The 27,206-nt window shown below is 42.9% G+C and overlaps 1 protein-coding gene across 3 annotated transcripts in view; it reads right to left on the bottom strand.

Annotated features, from left to right (window-relative positions):
- The window catches only part of LOC132958570 (dachshund homolog 2-like), an 81,069-nt gene that overhangs the window by 35,106 nt on the left and 18,757 nt on the right, over positions 1-27,206 (bottom strand). For all 3 annotated transcript variants that reach the window (XM_061031498.1, XM_061031496.1, XM_061031497.1), the window contains exon 2: positions 492-607. In XM_061031498.1, the coding sequence (XP_060887481.1) occupies positions 492-607 (116 nt within the window). The remainder of the gene's footprint in view (positions 1-491; positions 608-27,206) is intronic.

Genomic DNA, 27,206 nt, shown 5'->3' with positions numbered 1-27,206 from the left:
AACAAACATCACTCTCCAGAGTGTTTGTTACTTTCCAGTTGAGTGGTCATCTTGTCTTCATTATAAATCTTTTCCACAAGTGTTTGATAACTGCGTTTGAAGGATGAACGCAAAGATACAAAAAAAAGAGCTAAGAAAGATATCGGCCAATATATCGTTATCTGATCTTTCTGTCTCCCTAATATCGGTATCGGCGCCCAAAAAAATCCATATCGGTCCAATGTGGCCGATATGGGATTCTCATTCGCACTCATGTTTAACCTACACAAAGAAACAACAGGAAGCTTTGAGTTGCAGACACTCAGATATAAAGCTTCTTCTAAATCCACAAAAACCTGAGAGGTGAATTATCACTGAAGAGACTAAAAAAGCCGATAGTTTGACGTGATGTATGAAGCTGTATCGACCCAGTTACATAAAGCGAGTAAGACAGAGAACAAAGATGGAGAAAGAGTGGAGCGGAGAGGGGTTTAAAAAAGAGAAACTGGTACCCGTGTGCGACAGCAGGTTGGGGGACAGCAGGCCGGGGAGGCCCGGGTGCAGCAGCCTGGGGCTTTCCTGGATCCCTGCACCAGAGCAACGCTTCGGAGGACGGCCCGGACGAGAGCTGGAGGGGGAGACAGATAGAGACGGAGAGAGAGATTAATTAGTGTGACACAGAATCAGACTCATACAGAGCGAGCGAGCGAGAGAGAGAGAGAGAGAGGAACATATCGGAGATGTTTGTGTTTTACAGAATAAGTAACCCCGTGTTTCAAAGATGATCTGATACAATTCAACTCAGCTACTATTGCAGCCATCAATCATTCATACAGCGCGGAGGCTCGGCGCAGTTCAACAGTATCGGTGACATCAAACGGCCAAATAACAAACCTCACCTCAGACACGGCGGCCCCTTTTTTTCAGATCAGCCAAAGTGCCGTAACTGAGCTCAGACGCCATCACGTCTCTGTGTGTACACTCACAGTTCAGATCGCTACAACACCTGTTGGTTTGACCTGATAACTGCTCGCATATCTGGCAAACCGAGGGGCGTCCAAAACAGCCGTGTAGGGGGGGGGGGGGGGGGTCGCCTTAAAAACCGCCTACCTTCTCTGGTCCAAACAAGATAATGACGTCTCTGCGCACCTTCTTGTGGAAGAAATCACAAGCTGGCATCACGTAGACCAACTAGTAAAGATGCACCTCATTGGTTGATTTCAGGACACCTCAACAGACGTCTGATTGGTCGATTTTATAGTCGGGGGTCTCCGGGGGAAACAAAGTGACGCACACGGATCATCTTTGGCGTTTTCACACCTCAAAAGCTGTAAAACCAAAAAATCTCCATTTTCTTCTTCAGCTCCGACAGGAAGAAGAACTCTGATGCAAGAAGTGGAAATATGTGAACCGAGATAAAGTTCTCGGGGTCTTTGTGACTTAAAATGTGACAAATCGAAGAACTTTGATCTCACTTGAACCCCGGATAACTCCGACGATAATATTCCTAAAATCACGACCCTTTTACACATGAGTTAAACAAGCTCTTTCAAAATAAAAGCCCTCTTACAACTGGAGGTCTGACACATTTTTTTTGTAAGATTTAGGAAAAAATTTAAATCTCAGGCCTCGTGTCCACGTAGAGTTTTTCTTCTGAGCACCAGCGTCTTTCTTCAACGAGTAGAGAGCGTTCCCAGCTGAAAACGGCCTCCCGGAGAATAAGCGCAGCGCCCAGTGCACTCACTGCCTTTTCTGCCCGGGAAAAACGTTAGGTGGACACAAGGCTTTAACTTTAATGATTCAATTTTTTTCCCTGATTAAATTGACTTCTTTAAGCCCCAAAACCATGATTCAAGATTTAAATACTATTTTTTTATTTGTTGCATTAAGAAAAGTATTTTAAAATAGAATACAGATCTTTTATTTTGAAGGTCTGTAGCCTTAGAGTGAACTGAATTTTCATTAAAGTTCCCTGAAAAAGATCCCTTAATTGAGATCTAATGAAGGGAATTAGTGGAGAATAATGGACGTGGCTAATTCAGAGATCAATTAAACCTTTCGAAGTAAACCTTTTGACTTTTGGTTGTTGTTGGGACTGTCGCAAACAGCTGCAGCGAGCGGAGACCTTTACATTCAATCATCTGCATGAAAAGAAATGTAGCGCCAAACATCAGAATGAATTTATAAATATTTGTAACGCTCTGGGTCTGAAGAATCTGTTCAATATCAAGTAAGAAAAGCAACGAAGAGACATTAGCATGATCGAGGCTAAATATGCTAACGCTGATGTAAAACAATGTCTCACAATGGCACGAGAGCAACACACACCATGTTCTACATGTTCAAGAGAGCCTGAACACATCTCCAACACACACACACACACACACACACACACACACACACACACACACTGAAGCATCTCTCTCTATTTCGGTCACAAATGCAAACCTAACCTACTGTATTATTCATGTGCACGCAGGCATAAATAAACACACACACACAAACGCGAGAATATAATAACTGCACACGTGCAACTAAACATAAAGGAAGGTACACACACACACACACACACACACACACACACACACACACACACACACACAGGAGGTGTGCATGCAGGCCAACTCTCTGCAGGGTGGCTAAGTAACAGATGGCCGTCCAAAGTCATTTACACCTAGAGAGAGAGAGAGAGAGAGAGAGAGAGAGAGAGCGAGGACCAAAAACTAAAACCTGAACAAGACTTCAGCACGGAGCCGCAGGAACAGAAGAGAAAGGACAAAAATAAAACTGAACTCAACAGAAAGGGACACAAAACTGAAGAATTCAAAACGATGGCCCTGTGTCAAAGTTTAACAACTCCAAAAAACACGACCGAAAAACTGTAACAAAACAAATTCAACCGTGTTTGTCTGCTCTTTCGTTAGCTGTTAGCATGGAGCCACCTAGCTTACAACATGCAAAAAGAGTCAAGATAAGCTAGCTCAGCTAAACCATCTTTAAAGTCTTTATATGTGATTTTTCACTCTTAAATATATAAATCAAGTCTATCCTCTGAAAATAACTCTGTGAGTCATGACTGTCTACAATGGGTGTAACACCCGAGTCCCACTGTCTGTGATGTTTTCAGAGTTTTCAGAGTCCTATCTTCACTTTGTTTACATCGCCAGGACGGCCAACTGACTCCTCCCCTCGTGTATAAAAGTTGTTTAATTGAGGGACTAGAGAAAAGAAGAATAACATACTGTACTCACTGCTTAACTGTGTTTCTAGATCACGCTCATTTCAGGTAAATTTACATGCAGTGTGAAGATACGAGCATAATAAAGATCGCTAGCATTAGCATGCTAACACAACAATGCAGCGCCAGTTGTTTTGGTTTCATTATGGTGCTCAAGGGCACCAGCATGATTTTCCACGGTGATTTTCCCCCGACGTTTGAAATCACCGTGGAAACCGCAGGCTCTCTAATCTGTCTTCCCCCCTCTGATAAAAGAAAGAAACGCTTGCTGGAAACATCTGCGGATCTCCTGCTGCTGATTTAGCCGCTTGTAAGCTCGTGTTTCAGATCGAGTGTGTGAATGCTCCGTCCTGACTTAGCTCGTAAAGCGCGTGTGAGCTCAAACGTCAACAGCTTTTGTCGGGCATCGTAAACGATTCAGCGCGCGTGAGCTGACGTTCCCGCCACGACTTTTATTCACTTCGTACAGTGTGCGCCGTCGGGCTTTACCAGGTACAGAGAATGTCAGTTCTAGAATGTAGCAATAGGAAGTACAGAGGGCGGGGCTTAAAATGTGTTCTGGAATGACAGCTTTAAGAGCTTAGCAACAGTAACCAGGGAACTCAAAGTTCTAGAATGGAAGCTTGAGGTGCATAGCGACAGTAACTAAGGAGGGCGGAGCTTAAAGAACAGTGAGTTACTGATTATTATAGAATAGAATAGAATAGAAAAGCATCGAATAGAGTGATTTTTATTTTTTTTACTTTCTCTGTAACATGTGAGCGTCCGTCAGATCCCACAGGGAGCGGGAGAGAGAGGTGGGAGAAAGGGCGAAAAGAGAAAAGTGTGTGAAAAGATGTGGGGAAGAAAATGTCCGAAAATGTTTTGGGGTGTGATTCTGTATGTGAGAAAACACACACACACACACACACACTGAGTGAGAGAGAGAGAGAGGGAGCGGGCGAGTGAGGCAGAGGAGCATGAAGAAATGAAAACATGAACCTTCACTTTTCCTATGAACTCTGCTTGACCTCTCCCTCTCTTTCTCACTCAGTCACACACACACACACACACACACACACACACACACACACACACACACACACACACACACACACACACACACACACACACAGGTGTTTGCATTGAAACCTTAAAGCCTCTCCATCAACAAACCCCCCCCCCCCCCCCCCCCCCCCCCGCTACCTTTCATCTCCCCGATACACACACACACACACATGCAATCGACACACTTACTGTACCAGGTGTGTGTGTGTGTGTGTTTGTTCATCTGCATCCATCCATGTATAAGCAACATTAAGGTGTGTGTGTGTGTGTGAATCCACGTGAATCCATGCCATGTGTGTGTGCAAAGGACACATGATATCGCCTTCTCATTAGCCTTACAGTTCTTTGTTCAGAGTAATGACTGCAGTGTGTGTGTGTGTGTGTGTGTGTGTGTGTGTGTGTGTGTGTGTGTGTCCCGTAGGGTTGCCATATGTTGGGCATTAATCCTCGTCAACGGTCCACTCTCCTTACTGCACCGAGCACAGGAACAAAGAGCAGGTCACACACACACACACACACACACACACACACACACACACACACACACGATGCATGTACTGCAGAAGCTACAAATACACATATACATACATATAGGTGTGCATACCTGGTTTTAAACACACACACACTCTCTCAGGCCGTCACTGACCTACATTCATTTGTAAACTTTAACCTTGACTGCAGTAAAAACCTTCAGACAGAAACAGACCTGTGTTTCTTGATTTAAACTCTGACAGGTAACGACAGGTGAGTTTGTAACCTTTTCCTAAATGTTCACATTGACACTCTGAGCGAGCCAGGCGTTCCCTCTACAAGAAGTCCAACAGGATGCCGAGCGCAGAGGAAACAGCTTGTGTCTCAGTGTCGGCCAATCAGATAAGTCGGTTCCTCCTTGATGTGATTTGGTTTCTTGAGCACACAGGAAACTCCTGACTGCAAATTAAATGATATCACCTGTGTATCAAAACAAGGACGCTGACTTTTATTTGAACTCAGATTTGAAACCTGAAAGATCCACGTTCATCAGTTTTTAAAAACCAGCTGTTCCACCGATTATCAGATATTTACTTTTTTTAGTCTCGTCGGATTTTATTCACCTGAGAACAAAAAAAAGAGAGATAAAACAAGGCGAGCTTTAGGCCCCGTTTCCACCTATAGCGTCTTTTCCTGAGCAGAAAAAACGCTGACTCTGCGCTCCGTTTGTGCGCTGAGAAGAAAACAGCTGCACGTCCGTCCTGTCTCCATGACAACAGTTTGTTGACAGCGGCCGCTATATGATCGACACTGCTCCGTTACTTTTTACTAAATGTTTGATATTTGAGATCGTTTTTTAAACCCGATCAGACGCGGAGCGAGGAGGATGTGGGGACAAGACACGATATGTAGGCGGAAAAAACAACGAGGAATATCAAACATTTGGAAAAGAGCGCCGCTGACGGATTACACATGTAGAGCTTCTGCTGATGTCCGGACACAAGTTCTTTACATCATCTTAATTTTATTCTTGGGGATATTTCCTTGAATTAAAGTCTGTATGAAGCACACAGCACCATCTAAAACACAGCTAACGGACATTACCGAGGGAGGCAGACGTTAACTTTTGTAACCTAGCAACAATAAGTGCTGCTGAGTAGCGCTCTGAAACCGAGGTTGTGGGCGCTGTCTTGTGGACTCAGACCCACCTGAGGGGTCTGTGACGGTTTATCAGTAAGTTAAATGTGTCTTGGTTATAGAGGGCGGGATGTTGATACTTTGGCTTCACTTTTGTTCTACTAGAGGAAGTGGGAGACTTGTTGTCCATCTTTATACACGATCAATGGTAGACAGGTATCTCCTCAGAATCAAACACAGTGTTTCCAACAGGAACAGACTGCAGGTACGAGCAGACAGTTTGTTTTGGGTCATCAGAATAATGTTTCATAATTACAGGTGACGAATTTAAGATGTTCATTAAAATGAAAAACAGCTGCTTCCAGATGTTTGCTGCTCGTGAAATTATTAATTTTTTTTAATGACCTTTAAATTAGGCGAGAAAACAAAAACATGAAGCTGACATTTTGTGAACACACACACACACACACACATACACACACATACAGTGACACACACACACACACACACACACACACACACACACACACACACACACCCGATGATCTGATGAGCCACCTTGAAGTAAGTCTTCCCACTTTGACACACACACACACCCTCGCCTGTCTTCCCAAATGGCCGTTTCTATGGTGACGGAGACTTGATCAATACTCCGTCATTGGCTCTGATGGCCGGTCAGGGTCGGTCACACACACACACACACACACACACGCAAACACATACACACACACACACACACACACACACAGACACAAACAGGCATGGCGGTGAATAAGCACGGACTCACTAACACGTTTGACAGATTGATTTAGCTCAGAACGTGCAGAGGTCACACACACACACACACACACACAGTGACACACACACACACACAGTGACACACACACACACACACACAGTGTAGTTTATCAAAGGCTGGTGCGGTCAATACGTGGGGTAGAACGAGGGGTCAACCCTCTTTAGCTCTAATCTTTCATCTCTCTCTCTCTCTCTTATCTCTCCATCACTTCTCTGATCAGTTTCTCCTCTTTGTTTGTTTTTCTTCTTCGTCATCAACATGTTGTATTTACCGCTCTTTAGTTTCAATCCTCCGTCACATCGAGGTCGTTTTTATACGACCTTTTCTTTTTTTTCAACCCGCACGCTCAAAATGTGCAACAATCACAGATATGTTGTTGTTGAGTTTTTTACATGACCTCAAATATTTCCATCAGGTATCAAAGCCAGAGAAATCTGTCTTTTTTTTTTTAGAGTTGTAACGGGATGAGCCGCCATGACAGACGCGGAATGTTTATCGTTGCCGTGGAAACAAAGGAAGCGTGAGCTGAAAGCTGCCGTAACGTCATGTAAGTTATACTCGGATACATCAGCTCGCCTGTGAACTTATTCTCTTCCTCAGGTCGGTTTCACCCGGGCGTCATGACTACGGTCAACTTGTGAGTTTGTTTTCATCTGAGGTCAAATCACTCCCATGATTCCCCGCCAGCCTCGACGCCATCTTTTGTTTTTTTGTTTTGATTGAGAGCCCCCTGGTGGCGGGATTTACACACTGTGCCTTTAATATCTTTACAGGAATCACTTCAGAAAATCTAATCAAACATTTCTTCTTCTTCTGAATCAACACTTTGGACTTTGAATTTAAATCTCAGTTTTTTTCCACCTTCGTCTCTTTTTTAAAAAATCTATTGCTCCATTAATCCACCCATCTCTCTATCCATCTTCTTTGTCTTCCCCCCCTAACTCCCTCTTTCATCTCCCGCCCTCCCCCCAGCGTGAGGTCAAATGATGATGTCACAACCTTTCCATTGATTACCCGTTTTTTTTACCCCCTCTTTCTTCTCTCTTCCTTTTCTTCTTTTTTTTTATCTCCCGCTTTCTGTCTGTTTTCTGTCTCTGCACGTCGCTCGCCCTTCATAAATCGTGTCCGACATTCTCCCTCTCTCTCTCTTTTTTTTACTGTGTGTGTTTGAATGTGAGTGTGTGTGAGTGTGTGTGTCTTCAGTCTTTGTTTGCAGCAGAAGAACAATCTATTCTTTTTAAAGAGACACCAGAGAAATGGGATATATGTCTGTCCACACACACACACACACACACACACACACACACACACACACACACACACACACACACACACACACACACACACACACCGGGGCATCATAATCATGGACGCTCACGGACTTGCGGAGAGAAAGAGACTGATAGATAGAAAGAGAGAGAGAGAGAGAGAGAGAGAGGAAGAGATGGATGTTTACTTTCCTCTGGGCTTCCGCCTCTTTGATTGGACAGATGAATGACTTCATTGTGTGTTTGTGTGAGTGTGTATCTGTGTGTGTATCTGTGTGTGCATCTCTTTTTGACGGAGAGGTGGGGGAAGAAGAGAAGAGAAAGACGAGTGGAGAAAAAAAAAGAAAAAAAGACGGGGCCGAGGTAAAGTGAGGTGTCCAATAATAAGTATTGATTGATAAAGGAAGTAGAGCGAGAATAATAAGGGAGAAAAAAAATCACCTTAAAACAGAGAGAGGAGAACAGGGAAACTGCATTGATTAACTGATGACACCTCTCTTTCTTTTTCATCCCTCGCTCCTTCCTCACTTCATTTATCTCTTGTATTTATCTGCTTATTTTCCAGTTTCTGGTCCTCTAGGCTCGGCCTCTTCTTATTCCTGTTACTTCCTTACATCTGCTCCTTGTGTAATCCGATCTCTCATCAGTCGTCAAAGCGTTCATTGACACACGATGATTATTGAACTTTTAATTTTTGTTAAATATGGTTTCTGTTAAAGTCCAAACTCTCACATGATGGGAAGATGGATTGAGCGAGGGCTTATCGTCTCCTCTACCAGAGCGCTTGTTGAGTAACGAGCTAAAATACCCGTCTCTGCCCCGGGTGCTTTTATTTTGAAGTGCTGCTCGACCTACATGGATGAACTTCCTGGAGGGAAGATGGTGGTGAGATATCAGAAAAGATTCTTTAATATGTAGATACGACCGTCCATCCATACATCCATCTGTCTCTCCATCCATCCATCCATCCATCCATCCAACCATCCATCAATCATCCATCCATCCATCCATCCATCCCACTGTCTCTCCATCCATCCATCCATCTGTCTCTCCATCCATCTGTCTCTCCATCCATCTGTCTCTCCATCCAACCATCTGTCTCTCCATCCATCCATCCATCTGTCTCTCCATCCATCCATCTGTCTCTCCATCCATCCATCTGTCTCTCCATCCAACCATCTGTCTCTCCATCCATCCATCCATCCATCTGTCTCTCCATCCAACCATCCATCCATCTGTCTCTCCATCCATCCATCTGTCTCTCCATCCATCCATCCATCCCACTGTCTCTCCATCCATCAATCCCACTGTCTCTCCATCCATCTGTCTCTCCATCCATCTGTCTCTCCATCCAACCATCTGTCTCTCCATCCATCCATCCATCTGTCTCTCCATCCATCCATCCATCCATCTGTCTCTCCATCCAACCATCTGTCTCTCCATCCATCCGTCTCTCCATCCATCAATCCATCCATCCATCTGTCTCTCCATCAATCCATCCATCTGTCTCTCCATCCATCAATCCATCCATCCATCCATCCGTCTCTCCATCCATCCATCCATCCATCTGTCTCTCCATCCATCCATCCATCCGTCTCTCCATCCATCCATCCCACTGTCTCTCCATCCAACCATCCATCTATCCATCTCTCCATTCATCCATCCATACATTCCACTGTCTCTCCATCCAACCATCCATCTATCCATCTCTCCATTCATCCATCCATCCATCCCACTGTCTCTCCTTCCATCCATCCATCCCACTGTCTCTCCTTCCATCCATCCATCCCACTGTCTCTCCTTCCGTCCATCCATCCCACTGTCTCTCCATACATCAATAAATTGTCCACACATCTATCTGTTTATCCGTCTCTCTGTATTCATCCATCTTCAGTATTAAATAGGCAAATCAATCAACCACTCATCCATCTTTCAATTTGACTATCAACCTATGCATCCATCTACCATCCATCCATCCATCATCATCCATCATCATCCGATCTACAACCACTGATCCATCGATTCATCTATCTTTAATCCATCCATATGTTCATTCATCCATGTTACAATCCATCCATCCATCTGTCATTCCAACCATCCTTTCATCTATCCATCCACCTGCCCTATCATCACTTCATCCCGTCGTCTTGCATTTTTTAATCCAGCGACTTTCAACACATCTTTCAATCCCAGTTTATGAAACATCCGTTAATTGCCGATTCTTAAAGTCTCCTCTCTATCTCTTTTTATCCATTCTCTCTCTCTCTCTCTCTCTCTCCAGAGGAACAGGTGTGCAACGGGACAAGAGACAAAAACACTCCTGCATTTTTAACCAGCACCTATTAAATATTAAACACAGCGCACACACTCTCTCTCTCTCTCTCACACACACACACACACACACACACACACACACACACACACACACACACACACACACACACACACACACACACAGAGAGAGGCAGCGACACACAATCGCTGACGAGACAAGTTATACAGGTCGATGGGCTAACGTGTGTCTGCATGTCTGCGTGAGTGTGAGTGTGTGATGGCTTTAAGCGTCATTACCTTACTTCCTAGGCATGCGGGCAAATACACACACACACTCACACACACACACACTCGGGGGCAGGGATAATTCATACAGGCATACACGGTGCTCTCACATGTTAGCATTTAAGAGGTAAAACTATAACAGACTCCATGTTCTCTCTCTCTCTCTCTCTCTCTCTCGCTCTCTCTCTCTCTCTCTCTCCCCCCTCCCCCCTCTCTCTCCCTTGATCTCTTTGAAGTGCTCCATAACAAACTATAACAACAGGAAGTTTTCAATGCGCCACATTGAGAAGGAATGTCACATATGGTATGAGGGAGGGAGGGAGGGGGGGAGGACTTAACAGAAGGAGGGAGGATTAGAGAGGATATTTCAACTTTTAATCTAGCCATCTTTCAATTTAAGGACCAATCTGTAAAATGTGTAGAGAGTGAGATGATAAAGGTATCTTACTATCTGATCATTAATGAAACATGTTGAAGTGCTGGCTTCTCTGACAACAATGCAGCAGCCAGTATGTCCTCCTTCTAACTTTAGATTCTGCTCCTGAATGCTCTGGATTTGTTTGGACCAGAGAAGGTAAGACACCCCCCACACGGCCGTTTTGGACGCCCCTCGGTTTGCCAGATATGAGAGCAGTTATCAGGTCAACAGGTGTTGCAGCGATGGAAGCAGGTCAAGAGAAGTGGTTCAGATAGAAGTGATTGTACCCGACCTAAAAAGCCTCTGCATGTTTCTAATAAGCTCCACGAGCAGAAACGTGCTCAAACTAGGATCAATATTGGAGATGCTTTTGAAAAATGGAGAGAGGTTAGAACACAGAAAGGTTTACAGACCCATGCAGAGCTGGATAAACACTGAAGCTTCAGAGTCCACCACATGGTGACCTGAGTGAGCATCGACTCTAGAGAGGAGGGGGGGGGGGGGAGAGACAGCTCTCTATGATGTTTAGAGTTTAGACTGCAGTACCCAGTTTAAACACTAGGGGTCAGAGATACATATGGATGAGTAAAAATCTTGATTTTGTTAGCTAATGTCTGTAGAAACAAACACGAGGGAACAAGAGAGTAGATAACACGCTCACATGTTATAGTAAGATGGTAAACAAGTTAGCGTCTTCATTTTGAACGCTGAGGAGCTGGAGAAGGTTGCTATGACAGTGTAAACAGGCTAGTAGCGTCGCTGACGGTGAAGCAAGCAGCAGGGTGGCTGTTGATCTTTGCCCGGAGGAGAAACAGATGAAGAGAGAGAGAGAGAGAGAGAGAGAGAGAGCGACGGCAGAGAAGGAGGGATGAAAGTAATGAGAAGAGACGTGTGACACATAAACGAGGGAGGGAGGGGGGGAGGCGTGAGGGAGCGAGGGAGACACCAAAAAATAAGAGACGACAGTGAAGGAAAAGAAAGAAACACTGAGCCCAAAAATCATCAGATTCATTTCATCCCTCTTTTTTTTTTATTTACCATCCCTTCATCTCAACTGGAGGTAATTTTCTGCCCCTCCATCCCTCTCCTCCTCTTCTTCTACCTGTCCTTTCCTCCATCTCTCCCCCTCTCTCTCTATCAATCTCTCTCTCCCCCTCTCCATCTCCCTCTCTCTCCCCCTCTCTGCAGTTAAGTCAGTGTAATGTAAATGATGTGCCATCGATCGCCCCTGACAGTGCAAGGACGCTCACCTCTTCTCCTCCTCCTCTTCCTCGTTTTCTTCTTCACCGTCCTGTCATCTCTCTCTTTTCACACACACACACACTCGCTCTCTGTTTCACACCCCTCCCTCCCTCATTCTCTCTCTCTCTCTCCTCCATCTAACATCTTTCATCTCTCTTTCTCCCCCCCTGTCTCTCTCTCTCTCTCTCTATGTCTGTCTATGTCTCTCTCCCTCGTTCGCCCGCCGCCTCCCACGCCTGTCATCTTTCATCACTCCCTCTCCCTTCATTTTACTCTCCCTATCTCTCTCTCTCTCTTTCGTAGACCATCATTTATGTCTTTCTCATCCTCCATTGTTCTTTCACAGCATCTGCTCTCTCTCTCTCTCTTTCTCTTTCTACCTGTACTGTATCTTTACGCCCCTCTTCATCACCTGCCTGCCTCTCTCTCGCTCTCTCTCTCTCTTTTGTCTCTGCAGTTCATCTTTGGCCTGCTAGCTTCAGTAAAAGGAACGCAGACGACTCGTTAAGGTTCAAGTACCTTTTTTTTTGTTCTGAATTAAAACTCAAATCGTCTCCTATAAATTATGAAGTGAAGTGCTTCTACATTTATTTATTTTTGGAATATAAGTACAAGTAGCACGATTTGTAAAATTATAGGAAACGTTTTGTTGCTGGCACTACGCTACCGAGACATTATAAGTTTGGATCTTTCAGGGATGCCTGGACCAGAACCCAAAGTGGTATACTTACACATCCTGAATGTACAGAATTCTACTTTTTAAAACAATCGTTAACTTTTTTTTTTTTGGAGCGGGGGAGGGGAAGTTAACCGTTAAGATTACAGCACTACAGATGATTGATTTAATAATGAGAATAATAATGTACATCAATCTGTTCATCTAATTACAGTTTAAATGTCTTATAGAAAAAAAACATTTATATATTTATGTTTTTATTTATTGAACCAGGAAAAAAACATGTTGACGTTAAAAATCTATTTTGCAGGAGGCCGAAACTGGACACTCAAATTCAAATAAATTAAATTAAGATGTCGAAAAAGTCTGAAAAAAAACACATGAAATGACATAATGATGAAAACAACGTGAAAGATGAAAGCTAAGAAATGATTTTTAGTAGTTAGGATGTGAGGAATTTGGGATTATTCACCCTGATGGATCAGAATACCCCTCATGCCTTAGATTATAAATGTTTCAAAATGCAGACGATGTCATCATTCTTCACATTTTTTTTCAAGGAAGAACACCTTTGACCCCGCCCCCCTGAATTTCGGCCTGCGTGACGCTCCTCACCATCGTCATAAATTATAATAATCATTACCAGCATAAATTACCCTCGTTTTCTCCCCTTTCTATAAACTCTTGGCATGTCTTCCTCCTTCTTTGCTTTCCTTAAAGGTGTCTTTGATTCGTCTTCACCGTCGTCCTCTTTTCTTCTCGTCACCCTTTGTTCCCTCTTTCTTCTTCTCTTTTTCTTGTGCTCCCTCTTTCCTTTCTCTCCTTATCCAAATAGAGGACATAGACAATCCAATAAACGCCCCCGCTCTCAACAGCTGGAGTGTGTGTGTGTGTGTGTGTGTGTGTGTGTGTGTGTGTGTGTGTGTGTGTGTGTGTGTGTGTGTGAGAGAGAGAGTGTGTGTCTGCGAAGCACCGAGTCAGCAGAAAACTAGGATGACACCCTCAGCGCCGGACAGGAATGTCACAGAAAAAAAAAAGAGAGAGAGAGATGAAGAAATAAAGAGAGAGAGAGAGAGAGAGAGAGACAGATGGGAGAGCGAGAGAGGGAGGAAGGACATGAGGAGGGAAGGAGAGAGAGAGGAGGAAGAAGAAGAAGAGGAGAAGAAAACTCGGGGGACCAAGAATGACACATGCAGTATTACTCACCGTCCCCATACATCACAAACACAAACACACACACACACACACACACACACATGCACACACACGTACACACACACACCACATACAAGGACACCAAAAAGACAAACCATCTCACTTTCTGGGTCCCTTTCTATCCTTAAAACAAAGAGGCTTTAGGAGGAAAAATCTCCACTTGGGTTATAGTTTGAATACAAAACAATGAAATTATTATTTTTATCACTTTGTTGAAGTCGTTCCAGATATTTGTTTCTCTACAGTGCATTGCAATTTGATTTTATTATGAATTTAAATCTCATTCTGTAAATGAAGAAAACTGCCAAAAAAATGAGACACAAAGTCAACTAAACAACAACAGAATAGATTATAATGAGGACTTTCAAATGATTCATTCTTTAAATCGTGGTTAATCGCTGAATATAATTAGTTAATCACGATTAATCACATTTTAATCATATAAATATCCATTATTTTAACAGCTTTTCTTATGCATTCAATATGTATTTTTGTACTTCCTTGAGCTAGGGGTCTTTACTTCCATTTTTGGATACATATCTGCTTTTATTTTGAAAGAACATAAGGCACTTCTGAACGGTCAAGGAAGCAGCCGCCTGAAAGATGTTGTCTGACCTTGAAAAAGATGTGAACTGATATCGGACAGATTGTTTCAAGACACATTTTTCTGTCTCCAGTAATATTCAAAATCTGCCTTCTCTCTGTTGGGTCATATGCTGCCTTCACATGCTCCTCGGAAAACATCGTACCTCCCAGTTGTGCGGCAATAAAGACGACATAAACGCATTCAAGTGCTCTGGTCGGACAAGAGAAACAAAGAAGGATGCTTTTTGTGACTGATGTTAAATTACCAAAAGCAAGAATTAAAGCTTTGCACCTTATTGTGAATATAATATAATATATTTTGAACCAGGCTGTAAACTTGTTCATTTCTGCTGTAAAAAACTGCCATTTTGAATTGGTGTGTATGTGTCTTCCAGTACTTCTGCAGCCAGCCTCTAGTGGACACTCTTGGAACTGCAGGATTTTTGCATTTCGGCATCAGGTTCAATTTCGCAATTTTGCCGCTCGGACATAACATGCAAATATGATAAATACTACATTTCCAAGGAGCACATGAAAGCAGCATTTGACACACTAGAGAACATACAAACATTAGAGCGCTGAAATCACATGATGACATCACCCAAAAATCGTCCAATCAGAGAGTGAACACACACTGCCCGGCAACAGTGTATCAATTTCACATTCCGTGAGAATGAAGTGAATAGTGAAGAAGATTTACATGTTTTTGTGCAACCACACTCCTCACCACATGGGGGCAGCGGTGTCCGGTTTGATTGTTTGCCGACACGATGAAGAAGAAGAAGAAGAAGAAGAAGATAAATGTTTCTCTTTCAGCGTGAAAAGTTTAGTTTGAAGAGAACACCGTTTGACACGTAAACTGGGTTCTTAAATTCAACCGCACATGGTCTAAATCCAACATAATACCATACGCCCCCACACACACACACAAACACACACACACACACACACACACACAACCATCTCTGACAAAACACACACACACACACACAGAGTCAGAAGGTAAGCCTGGATCCTACAATAAGTCCAGTTTTATGACTAGTGTATAACACCAACAGCTGAATCAATATTAGTTTACACTGGGTCACAGTGGACACACACACACACACACACACACACACACACACACACACACACACACACACACACACACACACACACACACACACACACACACACACACACACACACACACACACACACACACACACACACACACACACACACACACACACGGATAAAAGTCCTGCTTCAACACACACAGCTCTCTTCTTCCATAAACATACACATTGAATCTCCCAGAATATATTATTATTACAGATTTACACACACACACACACACACACACACACGCACACACACACTCACACACACACACACTTTATTCTATTACACCCTCGTGGTAGGTCTTCTTGTCCATGTAAGGAAAAACACACACACACAAAGCTAGCCATTATAAAAGTGATAACTGTAACGTAATAAAACACACACACACTCTCACACACTCACACACTCACACACACACACACACACACACACACACACACACACACACACACACACACACACACACACACACACACACACACACACACACACACACACACACACACACACACACACACACACACACACACTCACACACACACACACACCCACACCCACACCCACACAGGGCTGGTTATTGTAAAAAATGATAAACATTCAAAGAGTTGTAAAGTTTTACAGTGATGAACTAACACATCAACTTTATTAACGGCTGACTGTCCCGTCCTCGTTCTCAGGCTCAGTTTTTTTCTTTTTTCTTTTTTTTTACAGTTTCCCATTTAAACCATTTTAATTTCCTTTTCGTCCCCCTCCCCCGCTCCGTAACAGCTGATGTGAAGTCAGAAACATTAAAGTGCTTTATGGGGACAAAGTGACGATAAGGCGAGAGTTTCAGAGCAGCAGCAGGGACGCTTTGGACTCGGACAAACGTGAGAGTTTCTAGTGATAATGAAAGAAGGAACATTTGGAGGTATGCAGATGATTTGTAGTATTCTTTGGAAAAAGTAGAATTTCACATAAAGGAGGAGGAGCTTAAATATGTTTTTTATTTTAATCTTAACAATCCAGGGACTGAGTCAACTGCAGATTACAAATACCACCACATTTTTGTATTTTGTATCAATTAACCCCCTGCATATCCACACATGTATATCCAGAATGACAGTAAAAAAAAAAAAAGCCTCAGCCCCCTTTGATGAAGCTAATTATAAAATATCAAAGTGCCGTTAGTATGTTGTGACCTTTATCAACCTCTGATTGGGACCAGACGTCTCTGTGCTGTAATAAACCCCCCCGAGCTACGGTGGCCCGTAGATGACACAAACAATACAATCACATTTCCTCAACAGAAGGAGAAGTAATCTGGCTAATTAGAGCGCTGAGATCCAGCGAGGAGGCAATATATCACCGTGCTAACTACTGGAACAATAAAAACTGCTTTGTCATTTGCTTTTTTTGGCAAGAAAACGGGGACCTTTTTCTTTTTCTTTTTTTTTTTCTAAATACCTCCCAGGTTAAATATTCAGCTGCGTTTGTTGTCGGGAGGGTTGGAGGGGAAGTTGTGCTTCAAAACAGAAAGTAAAGCCACAAAACAGCAGCTGGTGAAGCAATTAAAGACCCAGTGTTATTGATCAACGTCCTCCAGCAGGGATATTACAGTCGTACAGCTCCATCAGGTAATTTAAACAAAAATGCTCGACTCTCTATACCTCGTCTTGGATGCGCCAACGCTTCATTACGCTCTTTAACTATGTCGGAATTGTTGATCCAATCTAAACAAACATGGAGTAAACAAGTCGGAGGAGGTCCAAAAGCTTTAATGGTGATTTTACGAGGCTGTCGATGAGATTTGATCACACTCCGCTCCGTCACTTTATAAGGCTGTTAACTCTGTTATCAGATCAGTCAATGAGGATGAAAGAGAGCGGGGGAGGGGCCTCGTTGTTGTTGTTGTTGTTGTTGTTATTGGAGGTGGGTCAATTGACGTCGTACAATTTTATGATGAACAAAGTGTAACATTAGGAGAACACACAGCATCGCAGTTGACCACTTGCAGCCATTTCTTCCTCCAACAAAGAAGACGGTCGGGTGTTTTATCATTTCAGAAACGTTTACTAAATTAGAAATTCCCACGAGAGCTTCGTTAAGGTGCTGTTGCAGACTTGATATCTAAAAAGGGTTAGCGTGCTTCTCTAACGCAGTCAATCCACATTAAATAACCTCTTTTTGATTCCACCTGTTTCTTACACCTCAGGCTGCATCTTCTGTCCTACAAAAAGCCCCTGTTAAAATGATTAAAGCTAATTATTGCAAGGTTGAAATACTAAAAACTTCTAATTCTTACATGTTTAGTTCCTCATCCGACATTTAAACCAAACCAATAAAACTCTTATATTTGCATTCTTCCTAAATTCATATTTTTGAATCGCTGAAAGACACAAAAGTTAATATTAAAAGTTATTAAATGGAATATCTTTGACAGATATGCATGACCTGTTGGTTTTCTGTGGCTACTCTCTCTCATCTCAAAAAATAATTAAATGAATTACATAACTGCACATTAACGACCTGTGAACCCTCTATTTTTAAGTATTTGTGTTTTTACAAAGATTATATAACTCCTAGGAAACGTCCAAATCGATGTTTGTAGGAAGTCATGACAGCAAAGAGTCACGTTGCACCACTGCTGAGAGGCTCTTACCATCGCATTCTGTGAGACGATAAAAAGGCTTCCACGATTCGTTTTCATCCGATTAAAGAGTTACAAATCTCTGCTTTGTGTTTAAAAAACTACAGTGAAGTGAATCGTGCTCGTTCTGTTGCAGTGGATACTTTGGCTCAGAGTGATGCAATGCCTCATTTCAGGGGCCACCCTGGAACATTATGCTCCAAAACACAATCTATTTAATACAAAATGACACCGTTTCTGCCATCAGGGGATTTCAGCAGGTCTCCAAACCAGGAGCGTTGTCATTTTGCATTAAAGGACATTAAGGTGTGCTGGAGCATGGCGCAGAGAGCTCGGGTAAAAAAAAAAAGAGAGAGAGAGGGGGGGGGGGAAATGAAGAAGAGAGTCGGCTGCTTTGTGCTCAACACTGTTTGCAGATCTACATGAGAGATGATGTGATTGATGAGATGTTAAGAGTGATTATAAAACATCATATCAGACTCCTGCATAAACATTTGTTATCTCCACTTCCTCATCTCAAAAGAAGGATGTTGGTTTGGAAAAGTTGAATCCATTTTTTGTAATCAACAATCAAATAAGGATTGCATATAAGTGAGTTTCAGCTTCAGGCCGGGGCGTTTTTTTGTCTTTATTTTATTCTGCATACTTTAATAATCCCTGAGGGGAACTTCTGTTTTTACACTCTGTTATTTAGAGACATGCTTCTCACACACATAAAAGCCTGAAATACACACAAACATACACAAACAGGACATGTGGAGGTGCATTAGTGGAGAGATGTCAGAGTGGGGAGTGTAACAGAGCTGTTGGGGGTTTAGTGCCTTGCTTTGCTCAAGGGTCACCAGACCAACTTCCATACTTCGGTCCAAACCGGTACGTGAACCGGAGACCCTCCAGTACCCAACCCAAGTCCCAAAAACTGAGCTTCTGCTCCCCCAAGAATCATACACAGGACCCTTAGCTCACCTGTTCACCTGATGAACCAATGATCATGAAACTAGCCTGAGTGTGTCAGTAAGGAATAACCTGTGGTCCTTCCTGTAGTCCGTCTTAAAATCACGCCGCACCACTCAGCAGTGAATGGTAATAATCCGCCGCTCATGAGTTCACCAGTGTTTCCAGTAAACATCAGAGCCGGTGTGACACATCGCCTCTCGGTGTCTGTGACAGTCATTCCCTTTCCTGGAAGCAGACGGGCCGTAAAAACGTGACTCTTTGTCTGCATGGTTAAACTTCACACACACACACACACACACTCACTCACACTCACACACACACACACACACACACACACACACACACACACACACACACACACACACACACACCGAACACACACACACACATACACACACACACACACTCACACACACACTCACACACACACACACATACACACACACACACACACACACACACACACACACACACACACACACACACACACTCACACTCACACACACACACACACACACACACACACACACACACACACTCACACACACACACACACACTCACACACACACACACACACAGACACACACACACACACAGACACACACACACACACACACACACACACACACACACAGATCATACACACACACACACACACCGAACACACACACACACACACACACACACTCACACACACACACACTGAACACACACACACACACACACACACACACACTCACACACACACACACACACACACACACACATCATACACACACACACACACACCGAACACACACACACACTCACAGATCATACACACACACATATACAGCGGTCACACACACACTCACAGACCACACACACACACACACACACACACACACACACACACTCGCGTACTGAAAACTTTGTTTTTGAATAAAGCGTCTTGTTATTGCTCTCATTATGCTGTCGTAGTCTAGTTAATCTGTTTTCAGAGGGTACAGTGTGCTCTTTGGATTGTGCTGACTCAGCATTTAAATAAAGCGCCGCACTTTAATGGAGTCAGCGTTCGTCTTCTATTAATTACCGCTGACTGATAATTTTCCCTGTTTTGTCCTTTTTTTTTTGTTGTGTATTTTATGTTACAGTGTGCAGTAAACGTCCGAGCAGATGAAGCCGTCAGACGCTGTATTTCTTCTGTTAATCGTTGTTCCGGTCGTATTTTTAGTTTTTTTGTGGAGTCGTTACGAGCTCCCCTCTGTGACATCATCATCAGACATTTTTAAGGGTTTACTCCACAGACTGTATATATTAATGGAAGCTTGAGTGACGTCAGCCGTCTGTTCCTGCAGGGGGCGCTGGAGGCTCATCGGCAGCAGCCGCCATGTTGGAAATGCTGTTTCAGCCTAACTTTCAGTCTATTTAACGACAGGCTGAGAGCTGGAGAGGGTTTTAAGCCTCTTGACAAACTAAATCGCTTGCATGAAGCGTTTGTGCGTCTCCATGACAACAGCCTGTTGACAACGGCCGCTGTATGACCGACACACACCTCTGTTACTTTTTACTGCATGTTTTATTTTTTAGATATTAGACACGGAGCGAGGAGGATGTGGGTACAAGACACGATCCTTAGGAGGCAAAAACTACAGGAAATATCAAACATTTGGAAAAGAGCGCAAACGACGTCAACAGCGACTTTCTGAAAATGTCAAAGATTTTCAACTTGAGCGCTCGGAGCAGCCTCACAATAAAGACGCTGGGCGGTGCGCTTTTTCTCGAGGCGTCTGCTTTCTGCTGCGAACGTTCTCTACTCAAACTATTTTAAAAAACAACGCTGGCGCTCAGAGAAGAAACTCTAAGTGGACACTGGGCCAGAGACTGCACATCAATAGTTGGGACGCACCCCAGCACATCTCTGAAGGAAGCTTCAGTCTGGACTTTGAAGTACAGGTATCTCGTTCACAAACATTTCACTTGTTTTTATTCATTCAGAAAAAAGAGTTGATCATATTTCCTTCCTCTTGTTTACAAAAGTTCATAACTCTGTAAAGTGCTCTCATGTCCTTTAAACACTTTAAAAGACATGAGCTGTAGTAAGAACAAGTGTTCAGGTGTTTTCTCAAAATGCTAAAAAAAAAAAAAAAAAAAAGTGCTTTAAATAAATGAAAACAAACCCTTTTTTTTTTTAAAGCAACAGGATGTTTTAATCACTAACGGCGTTTCCGTTTGAAGACGTTGTTTTGGTACACTCAGTGCTCAACATGACCTTGGATCACAATCCTGTCGTTTCCTCTCGCTCGCCTGAAACATCTCAGATTGTTCCTCTTAAGACAATACGCATAAAAAAACAATTATTTATGAAACACATGTTGATAATTTAATGATTACAGGAGAGAGAGAGAGGAGAGAGAGAGAGAGAGAGACAGAGAGAGAGAGAGAGAGGAGAGAGAGAGAGAGAGGAGAGAGAGAGAGGAGCGAGAGAGAGACAGAGACAGAGAGAGAGAGAGAGACAGAGAGAGAGAGAGAGACAGAGAGAGAGAGGAGAGAGAGAGAGAGAGAGAGACAGAGAGACAGAGAGAGAGAGACAGAGAGAGAGAGAGAGAGAGGAGAGAGAGAGAGAGAGAGAGAGAGAGACAGAGAGAGAGAGAGAGAGAGAGAGGAGAGACACAGAGAGAGAGAGACAGAGAGAGAGGAGAGAGGGAGAGAGAGAGAGAGACAGAGAGAGAGAGAGAAGACAGAGAGAGAGAGAGAGAGACAGGAGAGAGAGAGAGAGGAGAGACACAGAGAGAGAGAGACAGAGAGAGGGGGAGAGAGGGAGAGAGGAGAGAGAGAGAGAGAGACTGAGAGAGAGACAGATAGAGAGAGAGAGAGAGGAGAGGGGGGGGGGGGCAGAAGAATGTGGCGGTGGCTTTTATAGGTCACCCCAAACAAAGCATAAGGGAACGAACCCTACACACACACACACACACACACACACACACACACACACACACACACACACACACACACACACACACACACAGGTATGTACATCCAGGCCCACATGTTCTCTCTCTCTCTCTTTTTAAACCATACACACACATTTACAGATCAAGAAAATAGTTCACACGAACAGCGAGGCCTGTGGTATTTGTTGGCCTCAAGTGGGTCACACACACACACACACACACACACACACACACACACTCACACACACACACACACACACACACACACACACACACAGGACAAATAATCATGCAGCTTTCATCCTCTGAGGCAGGAAATGCTGCTTTTAAGCCGAGTGTGTGTGTTTGAGTTAAAAGACACACACACACATTCTCTCACATAGACAACTTGTAGGAAGTGTTGCACATGTTTGCACACACACACAAACACAGAGTTGAGTTAGCGTCATACATGTTCATGCACACACATTCTTTCTCTCGTTACAGACAGCACTGACAAAAAAAAAGAAAAAACCCCCCGTGCTCCAAAAACTACAAACATGGCCGAGATTTAACAAATCCTGAAGGAATCCAAACAACAACAGTGGGAAGATTTGTCTCGCACACACGAGAGAGATAAAAGACGACGGGGTCGGGAGGAGGAACATTTAGCAGAATAAGAGAGCGAGGAAAGGAAGTAAGTGAAGGAGTCAATTTTGCACAGAAGGTAAGATAAAGTTTAGGCAGAAAGGAAGAGTTTAAGGAAGAACAAATGACTTAAAAAAAAGAGAGGAAAGAGGTTCAAGAGGGGAAAGAAAAACAAAGAAAATGGTGGAAGGAGGAACATAGCAACAGATTGAAAGGAAAAGGAGGTGCAGAGGGAGGGAGAAGGGGGTTCAGGAGTGACCACATTGTCTTGCAGAGAAGAAGAAAAGAAGACGCAGAAGAAGAAGACAGAGATGTTTGACGGACGAGGGAAACTTCTCGGGGGGAGAGAGAAGGAGAGCAGTGGGAGGGAGTGATTAATGAAGAAGATGTTCATTCTTCTATTGTGAGGAGAAAAAAAGGCGACGATGAGACGGGAAAATGTTGAGAATATGTAAAAGAATGAAATACGACATGAAATATAAGAAAGAAAGGAGATTCTTCGCATACGTTTTCCATCATTGATCTTGTGTTCTTCCCAAAGGTCACGCGGGTCAAGAAAACACTAACAAGAAGTCCTCTGACTCTGAAACTGGAGGAACGCCACACCCTGAGCATTATTGGAAAATAACTGAACTGTGTTTTCTTGATTTACTAAACTCGTCTGCTTCCCTTTGCGGCTTGTTGCGTTTAAAAACAGGAGGATTTTCCAAAGGGGAGTTCTTTATTGGACATGTGGATGTTTCTCTTTGCAGGAGGCGGCGAATGTTTGCCTTGTTTGTGTTGGGTGATATTTAGCAACAAGCAAATAAAGACCATTTAAAGAGAGAGAAAGCAAAAACAGCAAGTAGGAAATCTTGTTGGGTTCAGGGAGACTATAACAGGATCCTGAATAGAGAACATGTTTCACCCTGTGACCCGGGCTAAAGACAAATACTCCAGGCATCTGCAGACCCTCCAGGAGAGAGATGGTGGTCCTGAGTCAGACCACAATGATGCAAAACAAAAAATCATGTTAAAAAGCAGCACCTCTTGAACATATAGAAAGTTCATATATAGTTCAAGAAAGTTACAGTTCAACAGACTTCAGTTTCACAGATGAAAATTTGCAGATTTAAGAAATTATGAGAGCAGATACTCAACAATATAACACCTTCTAAGTCAATCTCTCACTTTTTGGGGGAAGTGTTTGATAATTCTGTACTTATTTATTCCGTCCCTCCCCCCCACCTTCTTATGTGATAATTATCTACCAACCTGAATCCTTGAGTGCAAAATATAAATGTGCAAAAAAAGGCTCTTCTTGCTGCATTCAGTTAAATCAGTCAATTTGTCTGACACCTTTTTTCCCCATGTTTTTAAACTCCAATTTTTTTCAAAGCAAAGTTTTTATGTTACATCATGACTATGAAAGGTCTGAACCAAAAACATGATGAAGCTAAGAATGTCAGGGTACGTCATGGTAACCGTTTTTTATAAATTATGGCTGGAAAACAGATTTCTAGGGGAAAACAGGTCGTGCATCTGTTTCTTGTTTAAAGTGGTGTTCCTCAGGGCTCCTGATTAAGACACTCCTTAATTTATGTTAATTCGTTTTCCCTCAAAATATGTTTGAAACATCTAAAATATATTTTTTTAAGATCTATTTTTTGGGGCATTTTGTGCCTTTATTGGAGAGATTGGTAAGTGGATAGAGTCAGAAATCAGGGAGCGAGAGAGTGGGGAATGACATGAAGGAAAGGAACCACAAGATCAGATCTGAACCTGGATCCCCAATTGGAGGACTATAGCCTAATGTCATGCTAAAGATAAAGGGCCAATTGATTCAGTCCAATTGATTTTAAACTTTAATCTAAACACAACTTGAGTTATTGTGAAAGGAACTGATTTTCACAAAATATACCACCCAAACAGCTTGAAACAGGTGTTCCTCAGGGCTCCTGATTAGGACGCTTTCACATTTGAATATTCTGCATACTAACTCAAAAATGTCTGATCAAATTTAGATTAAAACCTCTTTAAATTGTTTTTATGTTCAGTCTCAGAACTCTTGCATGAAGTCGAGCTTCCACCTGGTGTTTAAAACTTTTAACTTGTTATTAATCATTAATCAGAAAGGACAGATGACAAATATACGTTTTAAAGGATCCACTGTGCTGAAAGTCTATCCGTCCATCCATCTATCTGTCCATCAGTGAATGTGTAGCCGTATTGTTGATGTTAACACAACCTCAGACAGACTGATAATAGGGCAGCTGGAGCATGAAATCACACAGAGAGACAGACAGAGAGAAAGAGAGACAGACAGAAATATTACAGAGAGGGATATTTAAGGGGGGATGAAATAGAGAAAGATGGAGATATTTGAGTACGGGGAAAAACACACAAAAAAAGAGACAGAAGATAAACAGAAAAAAAAAGAGAGAAGTGGGGGTTGCTGGCATGGGCGAGAGTCTGCGACAGAGGGTCACTATGAGAGGGAACATGAAGAGAAAGAAGTGGGGGAGGGCGAGACACACAGAGAGAAAGAAACAGACACCAAATTCATTGTTTTCATTGTCTAATTCGAACCACAGAGAGGGGAGAGGATGGAGGGAGGAAGGGAGGGAGGAGGCGGAGAGGAAAAGAGTAAAAACGAGGAGGAACATGAGACGGGTTGAGAGGGATTCACACACATTCCTGCTCCGGACTCAAGTTTGAAAATGAAACGATCTGAGAAGAAAGTGACGTCTTTTTTTTTTTTTTTTTTTACAGGTTCATCTTCAGAGCGATAGAATTCCCAACGCGGCCCTGAATTTTTTCAACCTCCAGAACTTTTCCATCGCTGTGTTTACTTACACTCCAATAACTCAATTATAACCTTATTAAGTCTTTATTTGTTTTAACTGTCGTGTAAACACCTTAACCAGCTTATCTGGATTGAAGGTGTTAGTCCAGTCAAGAGTTTTAAACACTTTATCCTTTATTGACTTTAAAAACCTGAAGTAGTTTGAAGGAATGCAAGTGAGTCAAGAGGACAAACAGCATGATGCTCAGGGCAGATTAAATGATATCACTTTTAAGTCACGGATGATTTAACCAAATTTATTAAAATCTCAACAAGTTGATGATATTTGATGGTTTCTCCAATTTACCTGAAATTGTATGTTTGTGTTTTTTGACTGTTTGACTGGGAGGGGGGGGGGGGGGCGCTGATTTCTGCAGGGGTGGCCAGAAGTGTTAAGTTCCCACGCATGAACCATTGAATACCATTTTTATTTTCTTTAAAGGGAGAATGTACAACTTTTTTGATCCAGTAGATGTCGCCCATTAGCACTAGCATGAAACCAAAACAAACTGCTGTTTTGCGACACCTCCGCTATTCTGAAGCCTCCGCCCTCCTCCAGAGACACACCTCCAACCCCCCTACACTCGTGTTTGCACAAAAGGAGTTATCAGCTTAGGAGCGCACCATAATTAAGCACTAATCGTAAGCGGCGGACAAAATTGTCCTCGAGCTGCATTGTTGTGTTAGCATGCTAATGTTAGCGCTCTTTAGTTAGCTCGTAGCTTCACGTTGCATGTAAACTGACACAGAATGAGCGTGATCTAAAAACTCTTACTAACATCCAAATAATCAGTGAGTATGTTCTTCTTCTTCTCTCTAGTTCTTGACTAAAACAGCTTTTATACACAAGGGGAGGAGCCGGCCGTCCCGTCCATGTAAACACGGCTCTGACAACAACACAGTTCTGGTTGTGTTTACAGTCCGACTCGTGTGGGCCATTTCCCAATGATGCAAGCTTTATTAGTATGTAGGAAAACAGGCTGCGCGGAAAGTACAGAAAGATGCCGCAGGGCTCTGTATTAGGACCACTTTTATTTAGTATTTATTCACTGGTACACCTTTATATAAGGGGCAATTCTCAGTCTGCTTCCACTCTATATCTGTGTTTGCATTATGCAGAAAAGTACCGTCCATGTAAACACGGCTCTGACAACAACACAGCCAGCGGGACTCGAGCTTCTCCCTCATTGTAGACAGTCATGACTCTTTAAGATTTTTCCTTTAAGATGAATTTCTTCAGCCTTTTTGTGCCTTGATTAAAGAGATATCTCTACAACAAAGGCTCGAGGAGCTGCAGGATGTGACGCTGGATGACGCTTTGTGATTGTGCCCGTAAACAATATAATATTGTATTATTGTATTGTATTGTATTATTAATATTATACCATTATAATAAAATGTAACTTGTGTGTCTTCAAGCTGACCCTCTGTTCTTTATAAATAAGCAGGACGACAGATAAGCGGACATGCGGACACTTCATTAACAGGTGAATG

Source organism: Labrus mixtus, chromosome 23, assembly GCF_963584025.1.
Source record: "Labrus mixtus chromosome 23, fLabMix1.1, whole genome shotgun sequence".
In the NCBI taxonomy this organism is placed as follows: Eukaryota; Metazoa; Chordata; class Actinopteri; order Labriformes; family Labridae; genus Labrus; species Labrus mixtus.
The sequence above is the reverse complement of the archived record's forward strand: the minus strand, read 5'-3'. Positions and strand labels throughout refer to the sequence as shown.